This window comes from Rhea americana, unplaced genomic scaffold (assembly GCF_003343005.1).
Source record: "Rhea americana isolate MKP2758 unplaced genomic scaffold, rheAme1 scaffold_222, whole genome shotgun sequence".
NCBI classification, from domain to species: domain Eukaryota; kingdom Metazoa; phylum Chordata; class Aves; order Rheiformes; family Rheidae; genus Rhea; species Rhea americana.
In genome coordinates, this window is record NW_028186337.1 from 318,014 (window position 1) to 342,124 (window position 24,111).

Below are 24,111 nucleotides of genomic sequence, written 5' to 3' on the forward strand. Positions count from 1 at the left end.
TATTTCAGCTTCAGATTATGCTTGTTGGTGTTGATTTTTTTCTTTCTGTGGACTGTAGATAGAGTGTAAGTAATTCCGAATCAAGGAAGTGCGGGAAGTTGTGACCTGTGTAAGTTATCTCATTAAAAAGGCTGTAGAATGTATTGCTTTGTTTCTGTCAAGCCCTGCCAAATCTAAGTCTGCAGAACATTGTAAATTCAATTAACTCATGAAAATTATGCCTTTAAATCTGATTTTCATCAGATACCTTGTCTCACTAATACAGGTAACTTTTGGGCACTACTTACTCTCTTTATTTAGGTTTGAAATATACYTGAAACAAAAGGCTCTATATAAATACAAAACAGTTGCAAATATTAGCACTTAGTTTATATACTAAAATTGGTGCTTTTCAACAAGAAGGTGAATTATAGTTTGATTTAAATGCAACTTAATTTTTACAATGAGAAAATGTGTGATGTATAGGATAAATAGTGTGTTATATATTAGAATATCTCGTGTGATACATATCAGAAGCCTAAAGCAAAGAATTTGTTATTTTAGAAACTGAATAATAGAACACCCTGAGCTTTTTTGAATCGAGATCAGCTTGTTGATGATCAAAATTAGGGTTCTTAATTTTGGTTTRCAACCATATTGGTAATCGAATAGAAAAGCTAATGCCAAAAACATAAAGAAATCACCACATGTGATTCTAGCATCTGTCTGGTCACACCCTGCACTGTCATCTAGTTCCAGAAGCTACTTTGACTATCTACTTAGTTTAARATAAATTACCTTTTGCTGTAGGTCTCTGGTAATAATGGATGGAGGAGTCATTTAAATCTCAAATATGGCCTATTTTTGTTTTAATATGTAGTATGTGCATGTATTAGATCTTAGGTGACTGTTAGCTTCCATATGTTTTTTTTTCCTGATAATGCAGTAATAAACAGAATGAGAATGATTTGTCTGCCTTATAAACCTCAAACATCCGTAAGTTCATTGACGACTTTTCTCTCATATTTTGTTTGTGATTGAGTTTGTTTAATTATAGTCACACTTTTCATATAGGTGTGACTATAATTAAACTATATATAGACTATAAACTTTCAGTTTAAAGTCTATATGAAGCATACTTTTCATCTTGTATCTCATTAGTGTTGATAGGATTTCTTCCCTTCCTTCTTATGCCAAAGCAGAATCTTCATTTAATCAATCTAAAGTTCTTCTCGACTAGAAATGTTAGAGTAAGTATCTTACAGGATGATATTTGTGAATGCTGCCAGATCTATCACTACTATTTATGGCATAAGCAACACCTTTTTTATTTTCTTCCGTCAATTGTTAGTGAATCACTTTCAGCACAAATATGAATGGAATACTACACGAGGTACAGAAAGTAACRGAGAAACAGAATGTATTCAAACTATAGAATTCAGCAAAGGGAACCAGACGCAGACAGGAATTCAGCAAAGCACTTAAATGAGTTTGAGAAATATGGAGTTTACTACATATTTAAAAGAACGTATTATCTAATAGCTGCCATTGAATATTACCTCTGTCTCTGTCAGAATTTCAGAAAAGCATTTTTATATTTTTCCAGATCTATAGGTACTTGGTCAACTGAATTATTTGTATTTGATTCTGCAAATAAATTAGATTGTCATTTTTGTTAGCAGTGGAGGTAATACCATCTGAGAAATGTATTTTGTAGATTCAGGATAGACTAACACATTTTAACTTACAAGAATTCAGGTTTACCATGTTACCATTTGTTTTACTGAACATCTTTCCTGGTTAGCAAAATCACATCCTGAATTTAATAGAGCTGTAATTTGGTAGGAAAGCTAACAATAACAATGAATATTCCCTGTTTGCTCTGTGGTAGAATGAAAAAGCTTGGAAATTCTACAGAGRTCTAAAACTAACATGTTTATCTGAAAGTAGCAAAAGTAATTTCTGATTATGAATTCAGTTTTTGAAGAACCTTTAAGTCAATAAGTATACCATCGAGTTTTACTCAGACTCTTTTGTCATCTTTTAACATTCTCCTAAGAACCATTGATGTTCAGTATAACAACAGTTAGGATGCAGTGTTCCTTGTGAATATGAAGCTAGACTGTAACTGAGCAATGTACAAATAAGGCTTTATAGTTGTTAATGGAAAATTTATGTATTTCTGTTACTTTAATGGATTACCTGCAAAGGATCACATTCTTTATGCCTCTGTGAATCCATTTAAACTAGTGAAGTAAGGGGTTTTATACTAACTAGAACAAAATGGTTAATGACAATTTGGCTACGTCTTGTAGCAGATATGTAGATATTTCTCGTCCAGGAGGGCATATCGCCCTTCTCACTGGGGTGGAGGAAGGAGAGAGACCGGCTTCAGTTACATGTAGTCGTCGGTGCCACACAGTTTGTAGCAGAGACTGTGGAAGAAGGAAGGGAAGCAAGATAGATATATGCTTCAAGGGCAGCTACAATATAAAATTTATTATTGACAAAACTAAGGAGTCAGTGTCAATCAGCAATCTGTCAATGAACTGTTCTTGCCAAAATAAGATTCTCTGGTCTTCCAATAACATACTGTGTTTGTGTAGGTTATATCTTAGCAAGCCGTCACTGCATGCAGTTGGAGGCCTGGGCTGTAATTGGCAGAATGTCTCTGTGGATGGTTACAAACTGCGCAAATACCATTGTGGATGATTTCCGCAGCTTGCTTTGTGAGCTGTGGAAAAACTAATGCTTAAGTAGTTGGTGCAGATTATATCAAAGAAGAGAAAACGTAAACTTTGCAGCACTGTATAGGAAGAATTTTTGTTACTCTTCTTTATATTGCGAAAAAAGAGAGACATTAGAAGTTCATTCTCTTTAATCCRTTAGTTCCCAGTCAGTGATCTGTGCCCCATACCCATGTCACGGCACGTGGCACAGAAATGCCTGATGCCAATTGCTCTGTCTGTGTATCCAGGAGATGCCACGGTTACCCATAAGTTGATCTGAGGAAAATGCTTGTGATTCCCTTCTCTAGCTTGTTCAGACTTAGGCAGGCTTATTCAGGCTGTCACGGGGCAATGAAACTACATGCACTGTCTCAAAAACTGCAAAGGAAAAGAAAGTGAAGTCATTCATATTTGTAATGGTAAGCAAAATGTTGACACAGCATTTATGAGTCCCAAAGGATATCCATTCTGCTTTTGCAAAGCGAAGATGTGTATCGGAAACTCAGTTCCATCTTTCAAGTTTAGAAGTGCATTTTGACTACTTTGCTGCATCTGGAATTCAAAACATCTGTTCTTCTGACAAAGCGGAAAAAGCTACATCATTTCTACATGAGAAGTTCAAGAGGCCAGAGACAGATCAGAGAGCTCTGTGGTCATGCATTCAGAGCTGTTTGGTCACAGATGTTTCTTTGGACTTTTCTGGAGGGAATTTCATTCAGTTTGTGGGCGAGTTTCAATTAAGAAAAGTTCCATGAACATGCAAGTTTTACCATGCCATCACTGAACTCAGAATAGCTAATGATATTGATCACCAGGCATGCTRGAAATCCAAGTAAACCATTTGGCTAGCATTTCGTTTGGCTCTTGAGCATCCTAGATGATTCAGCTGTGTGTTCTGGAAAAAGTATTTAGTGTAGCAGGATATGCAACTTTGCTGTAAAATCAGGCTTAACATAGTCCACAATTTTCTCTTGTCCAGTTTTCCATTTGAGCAGTTTGCAGCGCAGTATCAATACCAATGGAAAATCTTGCTTTTAATTTCTCAGCAATAGCTTCTGTAGGTCTTACAGAATATTTTGCACAGATTTCAGTATTAATGAATGGCTTTTTAATCTAATGTTTCACAGTTGGCAGATTACTCTGATTCAACTGTAAACTGCTAGCACGTCTGTTGAGCCTCAATTTATAGTTGATTTCCCTCTAACATTAACTTCTGAATTGTCCACTTGTTACTGGGTCCTTCCTTTTATATTACAATTTTCTTGAAAATGTACATACATAAAATTTCCTACTGTGGTATTTAGGCTTTAGGTATAGTAGTTTTCAGTGTTTTAACGTGCACTTTTAATATGCACTAGTTTCTCAACTTTATGTATTTTAATTCAATATTTAATGCATTTTATGTGTTGGAATGACTCTACCTTCACATTCAGTTCTGCCAGTATACTAGAAGCATCATCATCTCTACTTCCTCTGAACAGTTCTATGGCTTTCTTGTTTTAAAGAGGATGTCGGTCTTGTGATGTTGACAAAAACTCACTTGGAATTAAAATAAGCTGTCTTTCCACTGATAGGAGCTGTATTTCTCCCTCTGCTTCTATTTTTCCAAATGAGACAAGCACTGCAAAAATGTAGAGCTAGTCTACCTTTGCCTTATTATGTCAGATGAAAAGATTAGTAGAAGTGGTGAGTTTTTAAGAGAAAATCTCTGACTTAAAAGAATAAATCTAGTAACTGTACAAAAGTAGGTTTTCTTGTTCATACCTTAAAGTGGGGAAAATTCACAGGTGCAAACTGGATAAGCCTCTTGATTTTTCAAAATCAACAAGCATTATGGATTAAATCTTCAACATACAGATCCTCTCTTTAGAGTAGTGCACGAGTCCAACCATGTACAGTTTGGACATAGTATTTTAAAGATGAGAGTAATACCATTTCTATAGAAATGGTATTAGCATAGGAGCTAAGTGCTTACATGCTTATTTTATTATTTCTGTTATTTAATTCAGATGGGAAGTATGTGCTGGGTTTTGTAAGAAAATGAGCATTATGTATCTGCACTCCCTGTCAGTTCTAATCTCTTTTCCCCTCCTTTCTGAATGATTTGGTGTCTGCTGGCAAATTTCAAGCAGATACCCCTAGAATGTAGGAACTTCACTACCCTGGAGATTGTAACCTCTCTTGGAAAGTTTTGTGGAATTGAGCTGCTGAGGGTGGGAGACGGATGGAAGCTAGGGCCCCTGCCGAGAAGGGGGCAGGCCGAGCTGGTTAGCGGGGCCTGTAGGGGAGCAGCAACCGGTACTGGCTGGGAGAGGGGTGCATGGGGACAGAGAAGTCCATGGGAAACCAGGCTTCATTTGCTGCTCACAGAACAACCTGTTGTTTTTTCTAAATCCTCCTCATAGTCAAAAGGCTGCCCAGTAGAGGTAAGTACGCATGGATCAAGCACATCAGTAAATGCTACTCATTGGCTTCTAACTGCCCCTTCACTTTCCTGATAGCCTTTCTCTTGATCCTTTTTAAAATGCCACCTGAAAAGCTCTTCTCCTTTGTCTGTGCCCCTTAAATTTTCTCCTTTTGCTGCTCTGCAACTGTCAAGCTTTGCATACAGCTATTTATAAGTCCTTAACTACCTTATTTATTTAGGATTTTTAGTTTGTGATTTATAGTTCTATTATTCTGGAARTAATTTTGTGATGCCTTTATGTGAAAACTATGCTGAAAAATAAAATATGTATGTTTTCTCTAAATTATATTATTATTCTTATTATTCTCCCCTGGAATGTTAGGCATGGTGACAAGAGTCTGGAAAACTGGATTAACTGTTTCGTGGTCGGCATCACATACAACCTACACAATGATGGAATGATAATGTGTCCATTTAGGGATCATTCTGTCTTTGGATGGTGCTCAAATTGCTGTATGTGTGTAGTTAATAATTCCCTGTGAAAGAGAAGCTGAACTAAGCCATGATAATAATTTAGGATTTTCTAGTAATGTAGTATCTTTTTGAGAGAACTGGTAGTCTGTTTTGAGTATAATCAATAAAACCATTAATGGTGCGATTATTCGTATATTTGATCATAATGGAAAACCATAGCCATCCCTTGGAAAGCACAGTATGAAACAGATAATTTTTGTCTGTTTTAAGAAAGTTATTTTGCCCCCAGGAAACAAGCATACTGATGTTTTTAGCTCTTGTTTTGAGGTGAATGTTTAATGTTAGTAATGGCTTGGCCTCTAGAAGTTCTGAAAATCGTCACTAGTATAAAGGTCCAGCAGTGATCTGGAAACATTTAAAGAAGAATTAATAAAGGTCAAAGTTTTGATGTTTATTCACATTTCTGGTGTGTCCTTATCAAAACAGATCTAACCAGCTTTCTCCTCTCAAATGCAGTCTCTTACAGCAACATGAAATTTCATAAAAAAGTAGGTCAGTGGCCTAAGAGAGACCAAACTGAGCCTCATGATTTCATTACAGCAGGCAGGCAGAGTTGGGGAAGAGTGCTAACTTGAGAGAGAAGCGTATATAGAGAGACAGAGTCAGAGATGAGATTTGCTTAAAACATAGAGCAATGTGAATACATTTTTCTTTCCTTTTTGGTTGCTAAAACAGAAAAAATAATAATTCCATGTCTCAGGAAACTTCTTGTTCAACCCAAGATAAAATATTTTCATTTGTTTTTCAGGAGTTCTTTTTTTAATTCTTAAAACTTAATCTGAGCATCAAATATATTTTTTAAAACACACCCAAAAATCAAAATGGTTAGGAATTCGCACTGTATTTCCAGCTGAAATTACTTACTGAGTCTGGCATATATTTTTAGATAGTATGAGTTGACCCAAAGTTGCATTTTTCCTGAACAAAGAATCTGTCCAATATATATCCCTAGATTTTATTCTTGAGGTACCTGTTATTTTTTGCATTGTAAATCAAACAAAATATTTGTCAGATGTTTCTGTTTGAAAGATGTATAACATTCAGACCATAAAATGTGAGACAGCAATTAAGTCTGGGATAAATGCTTAAATATTTAAACAATTGTGTTTTATGTATATGGCTGTATTTGTAAATGTTTGTGTTTTTGCCAGGTCTGTACATTAACAAAGGAGGATAACCGGAGAGTGGGGGTGATTCCAAGTGATGAGCAGCTCCATGTGTTACCTCTTTACAAAATTTCACAAACAGATGAATTCGGCACTGAAGAGGGACTGGAAGCCAAGATAAAGGCTGGGGCAATACAGGTGCTTAAAGCTTTTCCCAGAGAAGTACGAATGTTAGCTGAGCCTCTCAGAGCTACCAAGAAAAAGAAACCAGACACAAGGCGGACCCTGACCGAAAAGCAGATGTTGATAGATAAAAAATATTCAACACCCGTGAAGCTGAAAACTGAAGCACCAGAAAATCTTAGCAACACACTGCATTGTTTAGGTGAGTAGTGCTTATTAAATTCTGCCACTCTCTTCTGACACTGTACTGTGTTTTACTCATCTGAAGGGAAGGAAAAACTCCTCAGTATTCACTCTTATGTAATATTTGCATATTCTGCTTTTCAGGAGCTAGTGAACAAGTCATTCTGGTCATTATTCTCTCTTGGCACAGGAGAAAACAAATCATCACACAAAAATAAGTTCATGGTGTTACATTAATAACAGTGCAGCAATGAAGTATTTCCAAGTTCTCCTCTTCTAATAAATAATGGCAGTAGGAGGATCTTGAAATACTRTTGTAGGAATATTTCTCTAACTAGCAGACTTGAATTTCTGTCATTCGAAAGTACAAGAACTGTATTATCCAATTGCAAGGAAAAGTAATGGCTTTCTGAGAAGTAAGACAGTTTTCTTTCTTTTGATTCTTCAGTGCCGTGAATATCACTGCAAAGCAAACGATTTGCAAAAAGCAAGTTTTTATCTAATATGATGATATTTCTCAAATTCTCCCTTGAAGTATTTATAAGTGAGGCAGAGAAAGGTGAAATCTGACAGTAGCTGGGTAAAAAGTATGCCATACATTTCTGCGTTAAAAGATGATGGTTGTGGCACAGTCTTATGCCACAATTACTTTTTTCTGCAATGTATAGTCATTACTTGACAGAGCTGTTCAGAGTTGCTTTAGATTCATGATATTGTATCTGAGATCAAATTTTAGACCATTAATTTCARAACAGAGGATAAAACTCATCTGAGGGACTTTGCAGCAATAAGAAGTAGAAAAGGGAGAAGAGGAGGACAAAGCTGTGGAATAAAAACTATGATTAGAGGGGAGAAAATAAATTAATGGAATTAAAACAGTGTGCCTTTTGGAAAGAAAAGAGGAAAATCAGACAGCCAACATGCCGTAATTTTGAATTTTGTTTCTTAAGAGAGATCCAGATACATGACAGATTTAAGAGAAGAAATTAATTTAAAAGAATGCCTGTGTTTTAGGGGGGAAAATCACAATATTGCAAAAAAATCTATCTGAAATATATTTTTGGAATTTGTATTTAGCACTTAACTCAGTAAAGGTATCAGGGCAATAAATAAACTTTGAGTACAACATGGAGTAAGAACAAGGAAAGTGGTATTATTGACACCCTTAGGAAATGAGATGGTCATTCAGTCTGTATGCAGGTTTAGAAGACATAGTATAGGCTGTGAAACAAATATAAGAGCACTCCCCCTGCTGAGGAAGACATACAACAGTAACTCTGAAGAAATGATTAATAACTTCCATTATGCCCAGGGTGGACTGGAAGCCCTGGAATCATTAGAGGACTCTGGCATGGGAAGGAATTCTGGTATCATGTAATCCCATTAGAAAGTTCTTCTAAAACACTGAAATAGAATTATGAACTGCCTACAGAACATGATATGGTAGTTAACAAATGAGCACGGCTTCTGTATTTGAAAACTATGCCTTTAAGGAATAATAGGRTATCCTGAGTTTTGTTATATGTTTTGGGAACATAGGACTTTATCTTAGAATTCCTGGAGCATGCAAAAATAATAAAATAACTGCATTATCAAGCCAGCTTATATAATTCATTTGGACTTTAAATGTTTTTGTAAAGTAATTTTTAAAGGCTGCTAGTAAAAATAAGTCAYGGAGTGAGGAAAGAAATACTCTCATGAGTTAGAAAGTTGTTCAGAGATGAAGAAATAAGATAAAACCCTAAATATTTGTAGTTGTATCAAAGAGATTTTGATAGTGGATTCCTCAAGATGCTGAAGTGATCATGCGGCATTGATGCCCTTATTTTTGACTTGAAAAAAACATGTAAACATTGTTTTCTGAAAATTTGCAGATGACACAAATGGCCACAGAATTATGGAAACAATTTTAAAGAGGCCTCAGTAACTGGGCAGCAGCAGCAGAAGAAATTCAGGTTCGGAACAGGTGTTGTGCAGTGCATGAGATAAATAATGAAGTATTTCTGCACACCTTTCATGTGTTTACTGCAGCCCTGCAGGACAACACCTGGATGTCACTGTAAAGCCCTCAGCACACTGCTGCTACCCTGCCCCTGTCCCCAAAACCTTAACTCACAGTAAAATATAAAGATCTGTAAATAACGGACCTGGAACACTACAGCATTATACTTGTACAAACATTTTTTTTACTGTTGAAGGGGATGAGTCGTGGGTCAGTCCTTTCCATTCTGTCAGTGGCAGATAACATTTTAATCCTGAGAAATGAAAAATTTTACTCTAGCTAAAATGATTAGGCTCAATATGAACACAAAATCTAAAGGCTTGTGAGATAGAGGAGGTGAAACAAAACCATCCAGTAGTTACTTTTGAAAGTAAACTGGGGGAAACAATTATTTAAATCACTATTCCTTCATATTATTAGTGACAATCAATTCTGGTCACACCACTGAAAAATAAAGACAGAAGGGTTGAAAAATGGATAATGAAAACAAATAAAGGAAGAAAAACTTGTTAGGAGAAGAAGAAAAATATTGGCTATATAGTTTAGGTAAGTGATGAATAAAGAAAGTACTGGTAGAGGTACTGATTTAAATAATTGTATTTAAGTCAGATACTGCTATTAATTTTCTCCTAATATAAGGACAAAAGAATATTCAGCTACATAGATTTCACATCAACTGGAAAGGAAGAAACACTGATGTGCAGTGTAAGCAATGTGTAGTACTCAGTTTACTAATGAGGATGATTTCAGAGTATTGCTTTTGCTTTTTTATATACTAAGAAGCATGTGGAGAACGTACAGTTTTAAGAGCCAAGGTGACCGCTGTATGTAAGGGATACAGTCTGTCCTGTGTTAGCCGTTGGGTCACGCTGCTTGGAGTTGGCCAGGAGGATTCTGAAGGAATCACAAGGCTGGTTATTCCACATTGACCATCACGTAGCTTTAGTGTCTTCTCTTGAAAGACACCTGACCGTTGCTTCAGAGCCATTACTATATCCCCCAGCTGGGAAACCTGAAAACCTTAAAAGAATCCTCGGACCCACATGTCTTCCTCGCACTCAGAACAGGAAATTGAGAAGTGGTAAGACTGCCCTGTGTTTTTATATGGCCACAGAGGTGGTGGTGAGGAGGACTGTGTTAGTGCTGAAGACAGATTAAGTCTGCTTGTCAGACGTGGGTGCACGGTTTGAGTACTGGCTGTCAAGTCCCCTGTAGAACACTGGATATTAAAAAGGGTTATTTGTCATGCACCTTTATCAGTACTTTTAATTCTTACATTTGTGGTAATACTGAGAGCCTTTGAAATCCTAAATTGCTATGAAATGTATTAAAGGTAGAGGCCTTACATCCTTCCTTAGGTAGACCTGTCATTAATCACGTTATTCTGGACAAATAATCTTTACACATGGAAAGGTTATTTTTGTCTTCCTAAAAATTCGATCCATGTGGTTGGCGGTTGCTCTTGGCCTGTACAGACCAGAAATGAGCCACCAACTTAGAGCCAGTTTTTGACCTGGCCACTGAGCAGCTGGGCCAAAGCGGAGTAATACCCAAGTGACCAGATCCCGACGGAGCTGCACCAGGCTGCRTTTGAACAGGAGGTATTCTGGGGAATGATGCCATCTTACCTGACTGCTGCTGCTTTCTCTCACATTCTTCTCTCATGTATTTGAATTAACTTCTGTTTATTAACATCTGTAATAATTTTATCATAAGCATAGTTTTCTCTGGCTTTTGTTTAATCTTATTTTWAAAGGAATGTGTAGCTTTTTACCAGATATATATTTGTATCTTTCTAATACATACATAGGTAGAAAATGTTAATTTCTACTTAATGTAGTTTCAGTGTGTTTGGCTGGTCTTTAGTTGGCCTGTGCTGACAAGTGATTGAGAACAGCAAAGCAGTATGAAATTCTTTCTCAAAAGAGGACATGTATTCATGATTTAAATGTACATTTGTTTCTCTTCTTAGTTTTATAGTGGCAGATACCATATTTTCACGTTCATAATCCACAGATTATAGGTTAAACCAGCACTATAACCAGTCTGATTCAGCAGCAGTGTGAATTATATGTATGTAATTAAAATAGTCTCCCCAAAGTTCCTTCCCTCCGCCTGCTGCCTCTGCATCCTTGTCCTGCTTCCTCCCCTCTCTCTGCTCACGATTCTCCCACTCTGGTCTCTGTTCTGTCGCTCCAAGGAGCAAGTTGCCTCTGGCAAGAGGTGGGGAATGTGCTGGAGCCGCAGCCATTGTGAGAGTGGTGTGGGTTGTATAAAGACTTATTATCAGAGAATATAGGTCTCTCTTTCAGACATGATGGAAAATGCAATTTTCAATTGCCGTTTCAAACCTTTTAGGAAGAAGGCATTGGTTTGGGTTTTTCTTTCCTTAATTAAATTACTTGATTTTGTGTTTGAATTCATAGAAGAGGTCTTCAAAAGAGTTGATGCAGTTTTCTTCTGTCCCTCCACAATTTCAGTATTTGTATAGTAATTGTATTATGTGTCCAAAATGTATGTTTGCTTTTTTCTTATTCCTATTGAAAGGATGTTCTTTAATGCATATGTATTTATAATATTACTAGAAGAGAGAATACAAAAGAGAATAGTTCTTCTATATTCAGTATTAATTCACACACAGTTCAACATCCTGTGTATTTATGGAACAAAGAAGAAACCCTGATAGGGGCAGTCTTTTGTGAGAATATGTAAGAGTTCTCTGTAGGGTGCTAGTTTGCCAGCAAAAGAGATTTTAGCAATTTTAGGGCCTGATGCAAAGGCAGTCTGGGGTCAGTGGAATTCTTTCCAGTTACTTCGGTGGACTCTAGCTGAAACTTAGCTCTGTTTGAGGAGACCGTTCCATAAAAGCACACAGTTGTCGTGCTGCCAGCACTAGAAACTGGTGAGGGAGCTGGCATAAACTGAACCAAGTATGTTTCCAGGAATCACATCCAAATCACATGTTGCAGGTTTGTAAAGATGGATTTACCTTGAGTACATTGCCAGTACTTTTTAATTCTGAGAAGTTACTTGCTAATGCATAATTAATTTGTAATTATGTATTTTTGATGAGATGGATATGATCTATAAATGTTTTTTTCTTCAATTATAATTCAGGGTAAGACAGTCAAGAATTTTGATTGTTTCGTGGGCTTAATTTCAGACAGCCTAAATTTCAGCAATTAATGTAACATCTTCTAGCTAGGGCTTCCTATTGGCTTGGGCATTGCTGAAGGTGAGAAGTCAGCTGGTAGGAAGCATCTAGGTAGCACTGGGCTATGTGAATTTGCACCAAGTACTTGCTTGATTTTATTTATTTTATCAATCCCTCTGTGAAATACCTTTCTATTTTATATACCAACACTGAGCAGTCTGACTGGAAAAGGTTAAGGCACTAATTCAGCAAGGTAATTAACATACTATTTTATATCCTTAAAAATATGGAAATTACCATTTTGAAGAATGTAGAGTTGTCATTCTCTCTCATATTAGGAAACAGTTACAAAATGTTGTAAATGGTATGTTCTATTACCTAGGTGAGGAAAAGTACTTACACTTTGGTGTGCATTTCTTTTAGGGAACAAAACAGATGCTTTAAAACCTGGAATAAAAATGGAGACTTCCGATCACCTCTATGCCATGAAACATACTTCAAACACTACTAAAAATTGCTCTTTATTAAAACAGTATACGGCTTCCTCCCCTTTTAAGGTGGATAGTTTACATCCGTATTCATCATTAGCACATAAGCCTGACATAACAGCAGTGACAAATATTCAACAAGATTTTTCAGTTCCCTACGGGTATTTTGAATGCAGTAGTAAGCAACCTCACGTGACACCTTATATTAATTGTAAGAACTTTGATGTGTCGGTCAAAGATTATACTGGAATTTTGCTGAATGATAAGATGAATGGTGTGCCACCAATTCTTCCAGATGTCACTGCTTCAGGCCCCCCAGCCCATAAAGACCCCCTGCCCAGTATACTTGAACATCAGCCAGACAAACAGAATTGTCAGCTTCAGTTAGACAATTCTCCTTCTTCACAGATGATCAGCTCTTGTGATTTGTCAGTACCGCTAAACTCTCCAGCAAAGGATGCAGTCGGAAACGAAGCTGACTGTTCTCATGGATGCCCCGTGGAAAAGGGTAGCTCCCATCAAGAACAGATGTGTGACTTTGACTATGTTGATGAAAAGCAAAACAGTGCACTGGGAMAACCGACTGATTCTGAAGAAAAAGCTGAGGAAATGTGGTCAGACAGTGAGCACAATTTTTTGGATGATGATATTGGTGGTGTTGCTGTGGCACCTTCTCATGGTTCTATCTTAATTGAATGTGCAAGACGGGAGCTCCATGCTACCACACCTATTAAAAAGCCCAACCGAAATCATCCCACACGAATTTCTTTAGTTTTCTACCAACACAAAAATTTAAATGAGCCCAAACATGGTTTAGCAATGTGGGAAGCAAAGATGGCTGAGAGGGCAAAGGAAAAAGAAAAGGAAGCAGAAAGATTAGGAATGGAAAACACTGAACTGAACTCTAGCAGCAGGAAAACAAAGCAAACCAGTGAAAACAGAGAGATTTTTTATGAAGACAATGAGTTCAACCAAATTCCATCACGCAGAGCATTAACAGTAACTAAAGATAATGTAATAACAGTATCTTCTTACGCCCTCACACGAGTTGCAGGGCCTTACAACCATTGGGCATAGGTTTTAGTATCAAATGCCTCCTCTTGGTGCAGTGTTACACAGTGTTCCTTAAGGTGCTGTTAAAGAACAAGTCTCATGTCGTTTACTATTTGTTCATCTCAACCATTTTAAGGCTGAGGTAAAAAAAAAAAAAAAAAAAAAAAGCGGGGGGGATTTCTTCTTAAACTGTGACTTTAACATTTGGTGGTGCTCAAGCACATTTTAAGCAAAAAAAAAAGAAAAAGTTGTATAGTTTTAATACATTCTAAAAAAAAAAAGACTTTGTTTAGGTTATTAACCTTGATTGAATCATTCAGTTTATTACCTTTAGGAATTTATATTTTGGTGCTTTAAATCAAGTCTGTTTACTACAAAAATCATTTATAGGGATTTTAACAGGTTCACATTTTATGGTGTTAAAWCAAGTTATACAGTAATAGCTCTACACAGCTCTTGGTGCTTAACCACATCAAACAGTTAAAAATAAATAAGCTGAATTATTACTTCATGGTGCCATTGCTTTAACAACTTCCAACCATTGCGATATAGTCCAAATTGCAGATAAATCTTTTAGAAAACCAATGAATTTTTTTCTGTTTAGATTTGTCATTATGTATGAAATGAAATTATTGGTAATGATGGCTGGAAGTTGTTTTTAAGCTGTAAATATATATTTTAAAAGCACTTTCTATTTTTAAAATTAACTTGAAATAGTATAGTATAAGGATCATATTGTCTAAGGTTTGTGCATACTCTACAGAAGAAATCATTTTATTCTTGCTGTGTAGAGTTCCATATTGTTACAGCTGCAGTATGTATGCTAATAGCATATATGATTGTTTTTAGACTTGCCCTTTTTCATTGAAGATTTTATGTTACATATAAACAACCATTATAAAACACAGAAAATGTTATTATTTTTAAGTGATAATACAAATATGAAATTAAGAAACATCAATACACATGTTGCTATTGGGAGTTAGGAGTATTATTTGTTTTTCAAAGGCAGCATTTGTTACGATTTATTTGAGCAATAAGTGTTTAAGTCTCATTCATATGGAGCATTTTAAGTTACACAACAACCAAATGTTCCTAATTCCTCAGGGGTAGAATTGTTTTTGGGATAAAAAAAAATGCCCCCTAGAGTTGCCTTATCCTCTTCTGAAAAAAATAATTAATACTAATTTGGAAAAAATACAAAATAAGTGTTGGAAAACTAAAAATTTCTAACATTTAATGGCAAATTTTTAGTTGAGAATAACCCATCTGTAATATTCAGCAGCTAAGACTTTCTAAATTTAACCATTGTTTTTACAGAAATGTTTTGTGATTTATGTAGAAAGGGTTGTTGTATTCTTCATTCCAAACGTCTGACAGTTATGTTCTCCATTTCTGTTGAAAAAGTGACCTATCACAAAATTAGTATTTGTGTAMCCAGAGGAAAAACAGACACTCCATTACTTTCAAATACCATAGCATCCCACTCTTCTTTCTGATTCTCTTCTCCTATGTATTTCTTTTTTAAACTTATTTATTTAAACAAATTACCAAATGACAGCGTTAGCTAAGGACTGACCTCATCCTGCACCTTCTTCCATGAGAACCATTCTACTTAACCGTATCTGTCCCGTCGGAGCCCGGAGGCCTGTTTGGGTGGAGACTCCTCTCATGACTGAGAGCTGCAGGATCAGGCCCAGAGATGAAGCTGTACCTTAATTATGCCTCGGGATCCTCCCTGGCTSGGTGACCCTTAGGTATAATGAGGTTAGAGTTTTCCAGTGTGAAAATATACTAATAATATACTTGATAATATTATAATGTAGTGGTGCTGTAACAAAGGAATATGAAATACCTAGATCCGCTTTATTTAAAACCTAGACAAGGTGCTTTTTTCTTGAGAAGCTGAACTGTAATCATTACATTTACAGTTTCGGTACGAAAATGAGATGAGTTGTATTTTTAACACATAGTGCCAGTTAGGACCTTGGTGCTACAAATGCTTAAATATGGCTGTAGATCAATGAGATTGTTGTCCTGAATAAATGTATACAAGCGTAGTGTTTGCAGGAGCCAGGTCAGGTCTGGAATAGCAACCATTATGTAATGACGTTGGATTCAATTCTACAGATTCCTGTTAAAATTAACAAAAATGTTGATGGCAAAGGATGGCGGAATTGAACCCGTTCTTTGCATCTTACCTATTTTAAGTAAAATTTGTAAAACCGGGTATGCTGCAAATTTTAGTTCAAAGCTTAATATTAGTTGAAATAGAGGATATGAAGGGATTGTAAATAATAGTAAAACAAAACCAATATTATGCCATCATTTTGTACCAGCAGTTTTATGCTTCTTGACTATGTAATATACAGTATACATCAAATCATTATGGTATTTTGTGTGCCTTAGATTTCCATTTTAAAACTTGTATATTTTTGGTGAGCCTAAGATTAGTAAGAATTCCAGCTGTCCATATGGTAAGTAGTACTGTACGTTCTCTAGCTTTTCCATTAATGTATTTACTATCTGAAACCCCATGTCCTACATCATGATAAATCATTTACAGAAAAGAATAGTTTATTGTTTTCACTGATAGTGCTGATAGCTTTAGCTTGTATAATGCAGACTGAAAAATCATGTACCATTCAGCACTCCCATGTGAATAACAATTTTTCTACAAAAGATTAATAAGTCACAGAGCCATCTCTTTACCTGTTAAGATGTTCCAAGCAGTGAAGTGGATCATTTTTACTTGAATCTTCCTCTGTAAAGGTCCATCTTTAACATACGTATGACTGGAGCCTTCAAGATAAAAATGTTCCATTGAAAAACCAGCAGCTTCCCTCCAAGAACTGAGAAACGGAATAGGTGCATATAAACGGATACCTCCAAACATAGCCCCTGGCGAGTCACCTCTTGAGTGACTGCATCAGTAAGTCCACGTCTACTTTATTTGAAATGGAATTTTTAGGAGAGAAAAATTTAACGTAATAGTAATGTTATTAACTGGTAGGTGCTAAAGCTCACAGATACTGCTCTATTAAAGAATACTTTACATGAGAAAAATACATCATCTGTACAACAAAATATCATTTGCGGTGCTCTCTCCCTGACTGTCTTTTACCTAGCTACTTTTTCAATGTATATCTAACAGGCAGGTTAGCTGGCCACTTCATCTCCTGGTGTGGCACATAGCAGGAAGCTAGTATTTTCTGTTACTGTATTGCAGTAAAGAAAATACAACTATTTACTGTTTCTACAACTGTGTGCTATTTATTGTAACATTTCAGAGTATTTATCAGTCTTGTAAACAAAATTATATTCTTTGAGTAAGGTTATCATTTTGTAACAGTACTTGTCTCTTAACAGTCGCGAATTTGTGGGTTTATTGCTTTCTGGCCCACACAACTGCTCCGTTACTTGCTCTTACCTCTTAACATGTTAAGTCCTTCCAGGATGGCCAGGTCAGAAGCTGGATCCAAAATTAAGGTAGCTGCGAGGGGCTAGGTCAGAGCAAGATATTTTACTTGGTTTCTAACAGCTGGCATTGTGCTCTCAGTGAAAATCCAGTACGGGGATACAGATGTGGGCTGATCATGGGATGTAGCTGTCCTTGTAGTTTTTCATAGTACACTAGCAAAAACTGTTCTGATCCAACATGGGAGACCTTTGACTTCCCAGAAAAAAAATGTCCAGTCCCTTTCTCTAGCGAGTCCAGCACGGCCACTCCATCTTCAGCTCGAAGGAAAGGAGTAATGCTGTCTACAGAAGTCAGTTCTGTTTGAGTCACTGGGTCCCTGTTGAAATTACTGCATTAGCACCCAATTAAATAGTGATTTTTACGCATGCAGTTTCTCTGCTCTTACTGATTCGTAACACACTATCTGTATTACAGAAAACAACAAAAATTACTTCTATAAAATATTTTAGCCACAAGATCCAAAAAGCTTTTAAAGAACTCACAATTTCTTGAGCCTTGCTAGCTCTAACAGTTGTATTCAGATTTTTCTGTAAGAACTTCCTAAGCTAACTCTTACTTAGGAGTGACTGCTGTTAGAAGTCCTTATCTGAGCTATGACAGTGCTTCTCTATATGTAAAACAGGAAATAACTATTATCTTAAGCAACATTTTATGTTAAGCATGAGTAAATGGCAACTTCTTTAGTAGTTAGGATTACTTGTAACATAAAACTTTTTTAAAAAAGATCTTTTTAACATCATTGCAGTATTATGCTAAATTCAGTGGGTTAAATTTGGGTCCTGTTTACATTGCTGCAGCCCTGTTGACTGCAATGTGCTAACTTATCAAGCTTCCATGCAATTTTCATATTTAACTGGCTGGATACTGATACTATTGACTGAAGTTTGTGCCTACTCAGACCCTTGCAGCCCTACCACAATTAATAGGGCTTGYGAGGACAGAAGGACGGAGATTTGGAATAAAAGTTGTTGTACTTTGGTTAAACACAGAGGTTCATGGGTAATATTGCTGGTAGCCATGATAAGTGATTCAAGGTCTGTAGAAAGGTGTAATATCTTCCCTACAAGTTTGAAGGCATGCAAGACCATTGGGTCTATTCCAGACCCATTTCAGGCTTATATTCTTGATACCTTTTTAGTTTTTCTTATTCAGTAGGGTTGCTCAACAAGAAAGAGATTTTATGGTAACATACAACTAGAACTGTATCTGCATGTTTTGTATTTAAAATTTAAGATTCATACTGCCCTTAATCTCCTATGAAAATTATCTCTTTGAAATGAGCTTATTTCAAGTGGTCATCAGCTTTCTAATGTATGGATTTTATATAACACTTTTCTCGATTTTTGAGAGAAATCCTGTAATCTCTATGCAAACAGGAAGAAATAACTACACCCTTAAATACATGAAAAACTAAATTGCATGTCCACTTGCGCACTACTTATACATAACAGCAGCGCATTCATGCAGTGCTTGATGGTGGTCTTTCAGCTTCATGGTGGTCATTAAACTTCTTCACCAGCAAGATCTTTGTGACTTATCTTCCATAAAATTGTCTGTGTGTTTTACTTCTCACATATGGAAGAAGTCCGCCTGTGACCCATGATGCTATGTATCTTCTGATCTTAAATAATAAAATCAGAGATGAGGAACAGTCCAATCACATGTGGAAACGTTGCTGGGCTTTCTTCTTAACTTTGTCAGAATGTAATCTAACTTCTAGGGGGAAGTGTGGAGGGAGTAGCTTTCCACTGTAGAGAAAATGTCGCACTGTTACTGTGGCACCACGGTACCGGACCGCAGCGTCTGCRTTACAGCATTGTTTCTCAGCATTGAGGATGCGTCAGCATGTCACGCAGCCAGGGATGTATGTACAAATTCATCTGTTTCCTTCAGTTCCTTTGAGGACAGTAATCTTTCCTCTGTTCTCTGCATGCATATACTGTTTTCCTTAACTGTCCCCCCCCCCCAACACACACACCAAAAAAAACRTGGTCACCTTTTCTTTACTCTCTGTAGGCAAGGTAGCAAGCACTGCTATCATCAGCAGTCTGCTCGTTCTTCCCAGGATCAAGATGGAGAATGTGGAAAACTAATCAGTCACAAAGTATTAACGAGTTAAAAAGCTGTGAAGGGTACAGTTGGCTTTTGAGCCAGCCTTGCTACACATTTGTGGTTGCCAGAGTACTTCTGTCCATTGACACTTTTCTCAAAGACCCAACACTATTAACAGTAATAGTTAATCAGGCACCAATATATATAGAGAGAGATCATTTCTTCTAAAGAGTGATTTTAAAACACATTTCATGTCTATTTTCTTGCCGCTGTATTAAATATTTTTGGTTATTTTAGAAGAGAGTTCCATTTTTAGTTTAAGACTGTCATTTATGTACTTGTTTCCTAAATTATGAAGTCTTAATTCTCAGTATAGCGCTGTATTATCTCCCTCAAGAACATTTAAATTTACTAGCATCGGTTAGCAAGTATTGCTTTCTTTCTAATCCGCAGAGATGACAGTGATACTACAGCTACCTTCCTCAGCTGGGTGTCCTTAGGGATCGTCCTCTGTGGTTAGCTACTTTGACAGTCAGCGCTAGGTTATACTGCAACCTGCTGCTGAATGCTTCAAACACTTAGAAGTTCTCTAGAAGTTTTCCGTAACTCTCTGTAGATCTACTTTAGTACTCAGCAGTGGCAATATAGATGTCAGCCCACTTGTGAATTTTTTTTCCTCCAAACTGTCTGCTTTCTATGTAAATCAGCTAATGTTCATCTCAGGAATACCATAAGAATTTACTCTTATTTGACTCTTCCAAAATTTCTTTCAGTCATCTTTTCTCTTTTAAATAGCAGTTTGTCTGTTTGTTAACAATTTCAATTCATGTTCTCCCAGAGGGAGCTTAGAACGTTGATTGCAATTTGATGATTTTTCATTCTGAGAGAGGGACATTTCATCATCTTTTGCTAYCAGTGTTTTCTTGTTTCTAGGTCCAATTAAAATATTTCCAATTAATTTTTTGAACTCTTGATGTAATTGTTACGCTCTCTTCTTTTATYTGCAAGTAGCTGAACAAAAGTCACTTAGCAGTACTAGCAAACTGTCGGCTCACAGGTGTGACTCTCCAAAGTTGAGTATTGTTGCTTCTGCCGCGAGCATCTCTCTGTAATGCCCTCTCTTCTTTTGAATTACTCTATCAATTCTGTTCAAATCCTGACGTGATACAAGACTCTGTAGACCATGCGCAATTACAGGGGCAGAAGTGTTTCTTTGCATCTCCTGGTTATATCCCTGTGCAGAGATCAGCCAAAGTCCTTGTGAGACGCCTGGGTATTGCGTAAGTTAAATGCCCTAACTGACACTGAACTGCTTGGAAAAGAGTGGCGCAATGAGGGTTTTCTGTTCTTCCTCTGTAGCAGCAAGCGGAACTGATTCTGCTTGAGCAGAAAATAATAAAATACGATCTGCCTTTTATAAAAGGTAGACGAGTGTCAGCATCACTGTTTTCCTCTTTCTGAGATGCAAAGATGTAAGAATCCTTTTTTCACTCTAGTTCCCCATTTCATCCCAATGTTGTTTGTAGTGTCTAACCACATACTCTTGGCTTTGGCATTAAATGACACGAGATGCTTCTCAATGCTGTATCCTTAATTCTTCCCACAACAGCATCTATTCTCTTTTTTCTACTGGACCATTGCACACGTCATTTTTCCATCTGTATTTATATTAAAATGCTAGAATCTTCCAACAGTGTAGTTGCAATGAATTCCAGATTGTGGTGCTAAACGAGTTTTGTTAAGGTGACCTACTCTTGTTTGGTGTGACAGGTTGACAATGCTATTCTCAACATTTTGCACACCCTAGCAGCTTTCCTGATAAAGTGGAAGGATGCAGGTTGTAGACCTCAAAAAAGTACACGGTAAGAAGCAGGACAGATGTGGCAGTTAATTTACAGAGCTGGCAGTTACAGTAGATGAACTGTATTCCAAAGAAGTGCTGTTGCAATGGAGCAAGGGAACTGTTAGTCTGATGTTCAGTATTGGAGCTGTTGCCACAGAACATTTTAATTACTGTTGTGGAAAGTTTTGTGATTGAATGATTGATAGTTATTTTACACATATATCTGTATTTTTATTACAATATTGTAATGGAAAAAGGTCTAGGGTTTGAATGTGTTTTTTTAAAAAGAGTAAAGGGCCTGATTCTCATTTATACTACTGGCCTTTGTATCCCATTAAAAGGATAAAGGGGGCCTTAAACGGATATCCGTTTAGCTTACGTCCTTTGGAATATCCTGTTACACTGACTGTGGTATAAAAGGTCAGTAGTGTAAATGGGAACCATTGCCAAAAGACCGATTTGTACAATCATCAGAAATCAATTTCATGATATCCCTATTGCACATGTATTGGCCAGTAACATCCAAATTATTACCAGTTTAGAAATACAGGTGGAAAAGAAACTGGTCTGGTTTATTTTGTAACAGGTTATAAGTATTCATTTATATTGGCTGTGCTTCTTCCAACCTTGTCTACAAAGAGAATGTGGTAAAAGATTTGTACCTCAAAATAACGTCCTGGTCAGAAATTAGCAGAATTGTGAATATTATTAATTGTGAGAATTTTTTTTTTCAAATAATTACTTTTTTTTTTTCATCATCTGATCCCTTTTACTTGATCACATAAAATGGGATTGTGAAAATCTACTTAGCTGCATTCTTGGCTGACTTAAGACTGAACAGGGTGTGCAGTACTGTGAGATGCTGCCACAGTGGGGTGAATTTTGAGACACGTAGCTAAAAGCCAACACTGTCTGCCTGCCTTAATTGTGGTGATACTAGGCAGTGAAAAAGCTGGCCCTGTTCTGTACGCTTGAGTCATGCAAAGCTTCCTTGCTGCCAATGAGCATCAAGCCCCACTATATTCCAATTATGAAGTATTTTTTCTTTCAAAAAAGAGAAAATAACATTTTTGACAGGAAAAAAAATCCTGTATTTTCGTTCTTAACTTTATAAACTGTAGTGATACTGCAGAGCCTAATGAGAGGTTTTTTTACTAACTTTGTGAATGCCAGTTGTGTGAATCCGTGCAACTCAAAAGTCAGTGTCTGAACTTTGTGAATCTCTAGTCCTCTAAATGAAAAATTACTGTAGGCCAGAAAAGCAAACCTGATATCCCAGTATCATTAAAAGAAAGCCRGTTCTAACTAATCCAAACATTTAGACATTTCAGGCTTTAAAATTCATTATTCTAAGAGTATTTGTTCAGTTTGGAAGAGGACAGCTCGTCATAATGTGACAGTATTACACCAGGTCATAAATGCTGTTCAAAACTTGGTATCGTAAGAAAGAACATTAATTTGTAAGGGCACACCGTACTAAAATGCTATGGCTAATGAATTTTTCCCTGCTATAAAAAATTAAAAGATTAATATTATGCCAAAGCAAACAAGAAGAAAATTGCCAGGATTTTCTTTTTTTCTTCCTCTCTTTTCTTCCTTTCTCCTTCTTTCCTTGGGATGCAATTGATACTTATTTTTGAGCTCTGAATTTGAGGTTTTGGATTATTTCCAGTTACCAACCTACTGTATTTAGATCTGAAACATAAAATAACTTTTTAAAGCAAAAGAAATTTATTTACAGGGAGGGAAAAAAATCAGAAAGAAAAAGCACTTCATTATGTCACAGTATTTACAGGAGAAAGTATAAAAGTTACTTCCTTTCTTGAAAAATATTTGGGGCCTGATTCTCTCCTGGTCTAACTGAGCATAGCTTCATAAGGCTGATGGAGCTATGAAGAGTTACACTAGCTGAGGAACTGAACCTTAAAATCTTCTTTGCAGACAAGGGAACCCTTACCAGCAGTACTTGAAGACTTGTGAGTTGTGACTGCATGTTACTTGAAAGATCTAATTAAGCTATGTTTTTTGGTGCAAGCAGTTGTTGTACATGATTTCATGTTTATGTAGCAAGATGCATTGAAATGTTGATACTAGTATTGAAACATACATGTAAAAATTGTTGTTGTGGAAATTGTCTGTTCTGTTCTTTTTTTCTTGTGTGTCTCATCTGTTTAGAACGTAAACTTTCATTTTTTATTGTCCTAACTGAATAAGGCTAAATGAATACTGTAATTGAAAATATATTTTAAATCTTGTCATGAGTTTTTAAAAAGACTATTACAAATTGTATCATTCCTGATTACACAAAACTTTGTGGGTGGTTTTAAATAAATTTTATACTTCTATTTTGCACTTAGTCGTCTAATTTTTCTTTCCTGCATTTTCCTTGTTGTAAAATGCTTTCATAAATAAAAGAATGCTGTTTCCCAACACAAATTGGATTCCCCTGAAACAAAGTCACGCTGAAGTAACTAGAGTTAGGTCTGAAAATTTAGGCCAGCAAAGCCTGTACCATACAATTTATAGCAAGGTTACTGCTCTGGTTTATAACACACAATATGATGCCATACAAATGTAGTAAAGCTTAGTACTGACCATTTAAAACCATTACATTGTTTTAAATTTTAGATGGGAATTAGAAAATTAGTGATTCTAGACCTAGAAATAGTTTCATTTTGCAGTATAGCTGAGGGCACTGAAAACCTCATCAAAGAGATTCTGACAATAGCAAGAAGTTATTCTAATAAAAAATACTATATTCTGTAGATTCTGTGTACTTGTGTTTACGTTGTTTGCCCTGTAGTCTGTAAAACAGGTTGTCTTGTTAAGGGAAGAGTAAGACACGTATTCATAATGGTATGTTCAGCTTTTGAAACATTTCCTCTGCAAACATCTATGTTCTGATCACTAATAACCT

At 36.3% G+C, this 24,111-nt stretch overlaps 1 protein-coding gene across 3 annotated transcripts in view; it reads left to right on the top strand.

The window, feature by feature from the left end:
- TET1 (tet methylcytosine dioxygenase 1) overlaps nt 1-23,546 on the top strand; it is a 93,000-nt gene extending 69,454 nt beyond the window's left edge. For all 3 annotated transcript variants that reach the window (XM_085305543.1, XM_085305542.1, XM_085305544.1), the window contains 2 exons: nt 6,801-7,140; nt 12,701-23,546. In XM_085305543.1, the coding sequence (XP_085161669.1) occupies nt 6,801-7,140; nt 12,701-13,842 (1,482 nt within the window). In that variant the 3' untranslated portion in view covers nt 13,843-23,546. The remainder of the gene's footprint in view (nt 1-6,800; nt 7,141-12,700) is intronic.
- The last annotated feature ends 565 nt before the right edge of the window (nt 23,547-24,111 follow it).